Source organism: Crocodylus porosus, unplaced genomic scaffold (genome assembly GCF_001723895.1).
Source record: "Crocodylus porosus isolate Cpor-Errol unplaced genomic scaffold, CroPor_comp1, whole genome shotgun sequence".
Taxonomy (NCBI): Eukaryota; Metazoa; Chordata; order Crocodylia; family Crocodylidae; genus Crocodylus; species Crocodylus porosus.
Genome location: NW_017728886.1, coordinates 101,540,538 through 101,551,638, shown reverse-complemented (window position 1 = coordinate 101,551,638; position 11,101 = coordinate 101,540,538). Strand labels below are relative to the sequence as shown.

Below are 11,101 nucleotides of genomic sequence, written 5' to 3'. Positions count from 1 at the left end.
AAATCGCTTAGAAAAAACACTCCAAACATTAGGGTGTCTCACTCTGCTCTGGTGAGAATGCTCCAAGGCTTTCCTAAATTTATTCTAAACTCTCAACTAAATCTACTCCTGTCATCAGATAAAATAAGAGGGGAATTTGGCACAGAACACCTGGCATTCATCATTACAGCTGCAGCCGTAATGCACCATATGCCTATGATGAAAATGCAGTCTTTACAGCTTTCAAAACTACAGCGCTGCCTTGTCTCAGTGGCAGTCTCTCAGATGCTTAAGTTCTAGCAACTCTGTGTCACTCCCCCAAAACAGCAATATGGTTGTCCAAATTCATGTGACTCAGATTTATATTTAAAGCAAAGACTGCAAGTTGTCATTATTGTTGGGGATATTACTTCTGTTCCCAGCCTCACTTCAGTTAGATTTTTTGTTGCTCTGACTAGGAAGGTCTGGACAGCTGGAAGAGAGCTGCTCAATCACTTTCTGTTTTCTTCTTTGTATCAATTTTCCACCTGTGAAGCCCAGAATCCCACCACCAAGTGCAGCTGCAATTCCTGCTACTTTGAAGCCTGCAAGGAGACCAATAGGACCCCCTACCACTCCTCCAATGAGTGCACCTGCCACAGGCAGAGCTGCCAGCTTGTACTTTGCAGCCTGTTAAAAAAAACACAACAAAAACAATCTATTCAGAATACATGCCTGTGGTGATGTGCATTTTCCCCTCATTAGTTTTGGCAATATATCCAGATTTTAGCACATAAATAAATCTTGCAAATTACATTTTATTTTAAATACACTATTCTACAGGTGAGAGAGAATATGCCATGTCTGCTTCAAACTTGAACAGTTCCAATTATGCAACAGAACACCAAATTATTTTACAAAGTGGCTGAATTTATTTACAGTCTAGAATCCACTGGCTGGGCTGTGCCATTAAAATAAATGTAGTAATTGGAAAGTGCCCAGAAGCTTTTTCATAAACATGCCTGAAGATTGCATATGTTGGCTATCAGTAACTCTTAGCAACATAAAGGTAGTTCAGCATCACATAATTGTGTGTCACCATCATAGTTTCATTTCACGCGCATTTGAGTCTTATGAGCCAATCATTTAACACTCTGCCTGTTTTTGCAGGTATTCCATTGGAAGCAGCAGCAAGAACACCTTATAATGAGACTTTAGGCAGAGAAATTCTTTTCTGGCAGACTGGATGTGACAGAACATTACAAGCAAAATTGATTTTTTTTTTTTTTTTTTTACTACCTATGTCATTTCTTCCTTATTTCCTTAATTGCTGGTTCCCTCAGCATTAAAGACGGCAGATCAATTGGGTTAATACAGAAGATTGCTGGGAGGCAGAGTACCATTGATTCACCAGCAGGAGCAGATCCCTACCTTCCCCAAGTTTTTGGTTCCCTCTTCAACATTCACAGCAGCATTGTTGACATGGTCTTCAATTCTGTCAATCTTCTCCTGCTGAGACTAGATGCAAAGGAATTATGAGTGAGGTTACCTGCTGAGAAGCAGCAGTAAGCCAATACACACCATTTTAATGCCTGTAATCAGGGCCCTGCAGCAGCTTTCATCTGCTACGTACTGTACCCATGCAGCCTTAATGGTAGTTCATTAATAGCTTCTGATAAGCCATGCTGAAACTACAAAGTTACTTAAAAAAGGAATTTAACTATCAGGTCATGAAATGGGAAGAAATTATACAGCATATTGTTACCGTTCAAGAAAGCATACTGAAGTGTACTCTCATTTGATCTATTGTTCTGTGAATAAATGAACTTGCATTTTAGGGAAAAATTCAAACAAGCATTTATGTTTCATGCTGAGTTTCATTTTCAAAACAATTCCTTTTTCTACAGGGTGAAGGTACAAGATCAACAGAAGTTATATTAGACAAAAAGTTTTGCTGAAATCCAAACTGCCATCTTTAATCTATGAGGTTGTAATATATTAACTTAACCATAAACATGTAACCATCTGACAGTGTTGGAAATTTTTTTAATATGACCCTAATCTTTGCACTTCCACTTTTCCAAAATTCTAATTCCTGCTTGAAACCCCCTTAAACTTTAGGTGAGCAAAATCCCTCAGCTTGGAGATGGGATACCTTCCTGTCCTTTTTAAACCCCTGGAGGACCCTTAGCATTATTCTGTCACAATAATGGGCTGGCCAGTGCACTGTTTAAGATTATGCTCATTTTGCACAGTTCTTAAATTTAAAACATTTTCTAAGTCAAGAATCACTAAACCCAGTTTTGTCAAACTTGGTGTAATAAATGTGTCTGACAAACACATGCCTTTCTCACCTGCCTAGTACTAGACACTACAGATGCTCTATTTTACCCATTGCTGCACATAACTTTCCTAAGAACAAGGACCAAAAAAAATGGGTCCTCATTCCCAAATAAAAACACTCCACCACTAGGCTACAGAATCAGGCTTCCTTTTTGTGTGTGCCCTTTCAGGCTCAAAGAATCTTGAATTATTTTCTGCATAAAGGAACAGCTGCAACAAGATGGGTGGAAAGGGCCCCAACCCAGAATAACCTATAAACCACCTATGAGGTGTAGGCTTGAATCAGAAAATCAGGGTTGGAAAGGACCTCAAGAGGGCATCTAGTCCAACCCCATCCTTGCAGCAGGACCATCCCCAGCTAGATCATTCCAGCCAGGGCTTTTTGTTGAGCTAGGTCTTAAAAACCGCCAAGAATGGAGACTCTACCACCTCTCTAGGTAATCTGTTCCAGTGCCACACTACTAGTTATAATTTGTTTGCCTAATATCCAACGTAAACCTCCCTTGTTGCAACTTGAGACCATTGCTCCTTGTTCTGCCATCTGTCACCACTGAGAACAGTCAGCAGTTCCCAAACTCTGACAGACTGCACACCACTAATTTAAAATGATACAACCTTAAGTACCACCAGGAAATTTTTGTCATATATAGTAATTGTAATAAATTTGTTAACACGTACCACTGACAGGTTGTCTGCGTACCACTGGTGGTACCCATACCACAGATTGGGAACTGCTAGCTCCATCCTCCTTATAACCAACCTTCAGGTAGTTGAAGGTACTAGCAAAACCCTTCTCAGTCTTCTCTTCTACAGACTAAATAAGCCCAGTTCCCTCAGCCTCTCCTCAGAAGTCATGTGCCTCAGCTCCCTCACCATTTTTGTTGCCCTCCACTAGACTCTTCAACTCCCTTTCTATAGTGGGAGTGGTGCGGGGCAAAACTGGATACAGTACTCCAGATGTGGCCTCACCAGTGCAGAATAGAGGGGAAAATTACTTCCCTTGACCTGTTGGCAATGATCCTACTAATACAGCCCTGTATGCTGTTAGCCTTCTTGGCAAGAAGGACATACTGTTGACTCATAATCAGCTTATAGTTCACTGTAACTCCAGGTCCTTTTCTGCAGAGTTGCTGCTTACCCAGTTTGTCCCAAGCCTGTGGCAGTGCATGGGATTCTTCTGTCTTAAGTGCAGGACTTGGTACTTCTCCTTATAGAGCCTCAAAAGATTTCTTTTTGGCCCAGTCCTCCAATTTGTCTAGGTCATGCTGAATCCTAGCCCTACCCTCCAGCGTATTTACTATTCCCTCCAGCTTGGTGTCATCTGCAAACTTGCTTGGGGTGCAATCCATCCCATCCTCTACATGGTTAATGAAGATACTGAACATAACCAGCCCCAGGATCAACCCCACTAGACAACAGCTGCAAGCTACACATTGAGCCATAGATCACTACCCACTGAATCCAATGATCCAGCCTGCTTTCTATCCACCTTACAATCCATTCATCCAACCCATACTTCTTCAGCTTGCTTGCAAGAATGCTGAGGGAGACCATATCAAAAGCCTTGCTAAAGTCAAAGTATATCATATTCACTGCTTTCCCCGCATCCACAGAGCCAGTTATTTCATCATAGAAAGCAATCAGGTTGGTCAGGCATGACTTGCCCTTAGTGAATGCATGCTGACTGTTCCTGATCACCTTGTCCTCCAAGTGCTTAGAAATGGATTCCTTGAGAACCTGCTCCATGATTTTTCTGGGGACTGAGGTGAAGCTGACCAGTCTCTAGTTCCCTGGTTCCTCCTCCATCACTTCCAAAACCAGTATATGTAGTAAAATTGGTGCAATGTATTGTGATGCAGATGGGATAAAGAACAGACAGAACAGAGCACATGCATAATGTTTGCACAGTTTTCCTCCTTTCAAAAATGTTGCAGAGGAATGCAGTTCCTTCCCTGTGGTCCTGGCAAGACAAAAACCATCTACAAGACGGTTTGGCTGGAGTCCCTCATCCTTCTTACCACAACTAGAAATAATGTTTAAAATGGCAGGGACCTTGCCAAGGAACCTGTTGCACCTCATGTTCCAATATTTCTGATGGTTCGTATGTAACCTAGAGAATCTGAGAAACAAGTCTGGACAGAAGTCGTGCTATTCAGTGACTTCTGTGCTGAGTAAATCAAGGACCAAGGAGCAGCCAACAGTAACTGCTCTGAACTAAGAATTCAGGTATGCAGAAAATTGTCTCAACAGAGTACCAACAGGGCTACTAGTCAGGACATGCAGCATGAAGCTGCTGCTGATACACAGAAAAAAGACCATTAATAACCACTATTGTTCACTAAGCAGCACAGACTATCTTGCAATGAGGCAATCAAGTACCCTTTAGGCTAGTGCAATTGAATATTCTTAATTGCTGCAACATAATGCTTGAAAAACAAGAGTAAGACTCAAACGTAAAACCGATACCTAGAGAATTTAATGTAAACCATTATCCTAAAAACCTCATGAGGGCTTTCAGCATAGTAATGTTGTAACACAACATAATTCTTAAGCAGTCAGTGCTAAGACAAAAAAGTAAAGCAAAGCAAATTCTCTACTGGCATTGTTAATAGTTTAGAGAAGATTCAAAGGCTTTTGGCTTTAACGGGGTTGCAGCTTTACTATCATGTTTAATACCCACTTATGGATTTATCTTGCATAAATTTGTCTAAGCCTCTTTTGAACCTGGTTGAATTATTGTCATCTGCAATTATATACTGTGAGAAAAAAAGTTCCTTTCATTAGTTTTAAATCTGGTCTGTAATAATTTCACTGTGGGCACATCTACATGTGCATTAATGCACTTTAATGCTCATTAAAACTAGTACTTCCATTGTAGATCTACATTTTCACTGACTACCAGTCTTGTACACATACCAGACCAGACCAGCCTCTGGCTTCTTTACTCTTCAGTCCATCCAGGAAGAGCACACACCAACTGTAGAAACTTCCTTAACCTGACGAAGGGTTTTTGAACCCGAAAGCTTGCTTAATAATTGTTTTCCAACGATTTAAGTTGGTCTAATAAAAGATATCAGATTCACCCAAAAAACCTTGTCTGCCATTATTTTTTCCTGCATGTATCACTTTGCCCTTATCAAAATTAAACTTTATGGGTGCCTTTACACAAGCGCAGAGGCTAACCACGTCAGAGCAGACTCAATTAATCAATTCTGCTGGAGCGTGATAATTACTGTGCTCCAGCAGCCTCCCACGTCTTGTACATCAGTGTGCCTTGCTCTTCAAAATGTCAGTGGATGTGCTTTAACAAAAGCTTGTTGAATGAGCTTTGGTTCAAGTGCCCCTGTGTGGGGATGGTGATATACAAGACTCTGTAGTGCTTTAATTAGAGTGGCTCTCAGAGCTGCTCTAATTAAAGCACTCTCCCCATTCCCTCCCAACCCTGGAGCACTTGTAAAAGTGCCCTATCTTTCATGTTGTTGCCTGTTTATTCAATTTTACAAGACATGTCAACAATTCTTCACAATCAACTTTTTTTTTTTAATCGTCCATCAAACAATTCTTCACAATCAACTTTTTTTAATCATCCTGAATAACTGTGTGTAATTGCAAACTTGGCCACCTCCCTATCACCTTCCTTTCCCAAGCATTGATAAAAATGGTAAATGGCACAAGCCCCAGGACAAGCTCTTGGGACCCCACTGTTTACCTTCCTCCATTTAAAGGAAGGTATTTATACCTATTCAGCAAGTATATTTACACTTACTCAGTACAGAGGCTGTATTTAGTAACAGGTTACACACTGAAGTTGGTAGATCTGCATTTCAAGGATTCTGCTCCTCCAGGATTCTTGGTGAATACCATCCAGGCCTGATGATATGCCATTGTTTAAGTTAATCAATTTCCTAGACAATCTCCTCTAATACTTCAATTTGGGTCACTTCTACTGATGGCAATACTCCAGTCTTCCCTCTTAGCCTTACCTGAGTGCTTTATCCCCGATGGCTTTGGAGGGAGGGGGGGATACAAGGGAAGAGGAATGGGACTGTTTTGACTCTATTCATTCCCGCTTTCCTGAAGATGCTAAAAAAGGCAAAATGGCAATGGCACGCATGATAGATACCAACTTCTAAACCCTAAAAACTGGACTGTAGCACCTTATTTCATGTTAGGCCACTGAAGTACCATCAAATGGTACCCACTTAATCTGCCTTTACAGTGGTAATACAAATCTCCCCTATAGCCTTTATCAGTCCTGTGAAACCCCCTTTCCCCTATAATTTTATAAATATAAGATTTAAACACTTACATGGACTAGCAGAGAAAAGTCAGTTACTAGCTGGTTGAGTTCAATCAAGTCCTACAAATATAAAAGAAAATGCTATTTAGTATGAACTTACTAAAAGAAAGAGAAAATAAAATGGCAATACATGAATTCCAACATACCTCTTCTAAAGTTTCCCATGATTCAGCAGCATTTTCATCCTGAGGAATTTCAGGGAGTGGAGAATGCATCTGGATAAAACTCTGCGAATTGCCCACAGCTTCTACGTTATGAAAAGGTTCTAAGGGAAAACCACAATAATTTCTATGAATGCATGACTTAAAGAATAGGCTGAATAAAATTGGCAGTTTTTCATCTCAAATGTTGCTGACGTTTGAATTAATTCCAGCCAGGCAACTGGAGTACTGAAAGAAACAACTTGGGCCATTGGGTCCAGTCCCATGTATTTGCAGTTATATAGTTGTCTAAAAAGTCCACAAGACTATCTATGCTCTTACACAACAAAGCCACAAAGCACACCATTAAACAAAACAGAAAAAAACCTGAATCCTCCAACATGCCATAGGTAAAGAGCAGGGGGGCCAAGGGTGCTAACAATACATTGCCACAATAATGACAAGAAATGTATTCTATGAATATATGCTAGGAAGAGAAACATGTCTTGCACTATAGAGGAAGTATATCTAAGAAAACAAACAAAAATCCCAAAGCAAAACAAAAAAAGCATAGTCCTTGCCAGCCTAGGAGGAAAAAATCCTCCCTTAACCTAACTCTGGTGCCCCTGAGCATATTAAGCAAGCCCCTCCAATCAAATTCATAAGTAGCAGAAGGAGTACCAGTGGACTCCAGCCAAATAGACAATGCTTCAGAAGAAGAAAAATAAAGAACTTTCTCCCCAGAAAGAACCCAAGTTTGCTTTCAGCCCAATCACAAGGGGTCCAATTACTTGAATACAAATACTACATATAAGCAATATGCACCGGGGGAAGAAGAACCAGCAGCATACCTACAGGCTGGGGAACTCCCTTCTTGTCAGCACAGAGGCAGAAAAGGATCTTGGAGTCATTACTGGTTCCAAGATGAACATGGGCCACCAATGTGAGGACGTGGTCAGGAAGGCTAACCACACTTTGTCATGCATCCACAGATGCATCATGAGCAGGTCCAAGAAGGTGATCCTCCCCCTCTATGCGACACTGGTCAGGCCGCAGTTGGAGTACTGCATCCAGTTCTGGGCGCCGCACTTCAGGAGGGATGTGGCCAGTATCAAGAGGGTCCACAGGAGGCTCCACTTGCATGATCAGGGTCAGCAGGGCAGGCCCTACGAGCAGAGGCTACAGGACCTGAACCTGTTCAGCCTCCACAAGAGAAGGCTGAGTGGGGACCTGCTGGCTGTCTATAAACTGGCCAAGGGGGACCAGCAGGCAATGAAAGAGTCCCTGTTCCCCTAAGCACTATTGGGAGTAAGAAGGAATAACAGCCATAAGTTGACAGAGTAGATTCAGGCTAGATACCAGAAGGCACTACTTCACAGTCAGGGTGGCTAGGATCTGGAACCAACTTCCAAGGGAAATGGTGCTTACTCCTACCCTGGGCATCTTCAAAAGGAAGCTAGACAGACACCTAGCCAGGGTCGTTTGACCCCAGCATTCTTTCCAGCCATGGCAGGGGGTCGGACTTGATGATCTGCTCAGGTCCCTTCCAACCCTACCAACTATGAAACTATGGGGGGAGAGGGGGATATATGGATGGCATGTGCTACCCAGATTTTTGTGCCAATGATGGGATGCAGGACTGCAGCCTGGCCAGAGCCAGGGCGTAGCAGCAGCGAGTGCAGCAGTGGCATGACTTCTGTGCCGACAACAGGGCATGCGGCTGGAGCCTGCCAGAGCCAGCACCCAGCAGCAGCAGGGGCAGTAGTGATGGCGCAGAGTTTTGTCCCCCACTGTCAACACTTACGCATCATCTATGATATTACATATGCTGATTACTGCTCCAAGAACATGTCTATCACCCTAATCCTTCCACAAACTTGACTAGCTCCATCCTAAAGCAATGTCCCTTGCTCTTTGTGTGTTTGGAAGCTCATTCTCTATTGCTCTGACCAGTAGAAGCCACCTTCCAGTTTCCAGTCTAAATTTATTCATGACCAATTTGAATTACTTTGAGCGTGTGCCAGTATTCTTCAATTACAACAGCTCTTCCAGTACCTTCCTGTTTACCCTATAAATGCATTTAGAAAAGATAAACATATACTCTATTCACCTTACTTTTCTAAGCTAAACAAACCAAGCTCTTTGAATCTCTCCTTGGTGAGGCTGCAGCTGGAGTACTGCATCCAGTTTTGGGCACCACAGTTCAAAAAGGATGTGGAAAAGCTTGAGAGAGAGTGCAGAGAAGAGCCACACGCATGATCAGAGGTCAGGAAAACAGACCTTATGATGAAAGGCTGAGAGCCATTGGGCTCTTCAGCCTGGAAGAGCACAGGCTCAGGGGTAATCTGGTGGCCACCTACAAGTTTATCAGGGGTGCTTACCAGGATCCAGGGGAACATCTGTTCACCAGAGCGCCCCAAGGGATGACAAGGTCAAACGGTCACAAAGTCCTCCATGACCATTTCAGGCTGGACATAAGGAAGAATTTCTTTACTGTCCAAGGCCCCAAGGTTTGGAATAGACTGCCACCGGAGGTGGTTCAAGCACCTATTCTGAACACCTTCAAGACATTTGGATGTTTATCTTGCTGGGATCCTATGATCCCTGATAACTTCCTGCCCCTGGGGCAGGGGGCTGGACTCGATCTTCCGAGGTCCCTTCCAGCCCTAATGTCTAAGAATCTATGAATCTCTTCTCTTAAGATATGTTCTCCATTCCCTTAACCCTCCTCTTTGGTCCGGTTCTAGTTTAAATTCAACTTTCTTGAACACAAGTGAACAGAACTATATACAACATTTTAAATGGGGGTCTTACCAACGCCTTGTACTGTGGCACTCATACTCATCTCTACTTGAAATACCCCACTAACAAACCTCAGAACTGCACTGCACTTTTTAACACTTGCAAAATATTGGTGGCTTCCTCTCTTGCTCCATTATCCAGTCTTCTTGTCAGGAATCCATAAATACCTGACTTTGTACTTCATACAATTAAAACATAGACTACTTCTATTTCTTCACTCCACAAGGTTTTCTTAATTCTTCCAGTGCTCCTCCACAGTTACAATACGCCCAGCTTTGAGTCACGTCTAAGTTTCACAGATGCATATCTAGTTCTTAAAAACACACGAAGTCCAATACTCCATCAAACCAATGGTCCATCTGGTCCAGTGTCCTGTCTCTAACAGTAGAAGTAGTCAATGCTTAGAGAGAGAACATATGAACAGGATATATGTAGAGTGACCTATCCCGTTACACCTTCAGTGACATCCACCATCATTAGTTTAGAAATGCCAGAGGAAACATCCCCAACTATTCCATTGAATAGCTATTAATGGATCTTCTCATCTATTGTCTGGTCCCTTTTTGGACCTGGCTATATTATCTGCCTTTACAACCTTAAACTGTAATGAGTTCCATAAGTTATCTATGCTTCTGCATAAAAAAGTACTTTCTCTTGTTAGTTTTAAACCTGTCTCCTAATTTCAGTAGGTGCCCCCTAGATCTAGTATTCTAGGATTTGGTAAATAAAAGTCCCACTTCACCCACACCCTTCATGATCTTACAGACCTCCATCATATCCCCTCTCAGCCTTCTCCTTTCCAAAGAGAAACATCTTAACCTTTTCATTCTCCTTGTATGGCACTTGCTTCACAACCCTGATCATCTCGGCTACCCTTCTCTGTACCTTTCCCAATACTATTACATCAGGGGTGGACAATTATTTTGGGCGGACGGCTGCTTACCAAGTTTTGGTAAGCTATCAAGGGCCTCATGGTTAGCCCCGCCCCTTGACAGGTGCCTCGCTCCTTGGTTGCCACCCCTTAACCCCCTACCTTTGCCACCAGAGGTCCTTCCCCTTGCCCCCGAAAGTATTCCTTTCAGCAAGGGGTTTTGCCATCTCAGAACCAGAAAAATCTCAAATTATATTCTAAAAACCAAGCATCTACATTCTACAACATTCATTAATTTGATTTCAAAAAATCTTTTTGTCCTGATTTACATGTGTTTGTGTAGTGGACAGAGGTGATCACACAATAGCTTAAAATGAAGACATACTCTTGTAAACTGTGGGGGGTAAGGGACATGGGGGTGGGTTTGTGAGGGGTGTGGGTATATGGGGGAGGTTGTGGGTATGTGTGGAGGGGTTTGTGGGGGATGGGGGGAGGGCACATGTGGATGTGTGTAGGTATGGGGGTGTGGGTGGGTATGGGGTTTGTGAGGGGATGTGTGTGGGGGATGGTGGCTGGGCTGTGTGAGGGGGTGTGGGGGTTTGCGTGTATGGCGGTGAGAGGGGCATATGGGTGCATGTGTATGGTAGGGGGTGCTTGTGAGACTCACCCTACAAACACACACACACA

At 42.7% G+C, this 11,101-nt stretch overlaps 1 protein-coding gene across 2 annotated transcripts in view; it reads right to left on the bottom strand.

Moving 5' to 3' along the window:
• The window catches only part of STX17 (syntaxin 17), a 69,224-nt gene continuing 58,123 nt past the window's right edge, over positions 1–11,101 (bottom strand). For both annotated transcript variants that reach the window (XM_019539855.1, XM_019539845.1), the window contains exons 6-9: positions 6,748–6,866; positions 6,611–6,661; positions 1,390–1,476; positions 1–648 (exon numbers count right to left, since the gene is read on the bottom strand). In XM_019539855.1, coding sequence (XP_019395400.1) covers positions 409–648; positions 1,390–1,476; positions 6,611–6,661; positions 6,748–6,866 — 497 coding nt within the window. In that variant the 3' untranslated portion in view covers positions 1–408. The remainder of the gene's footprint in view (positions 649–1,389; positions 1,477–6,610; positions 6,662–6,747; positions 6,867–11,101) is intronic.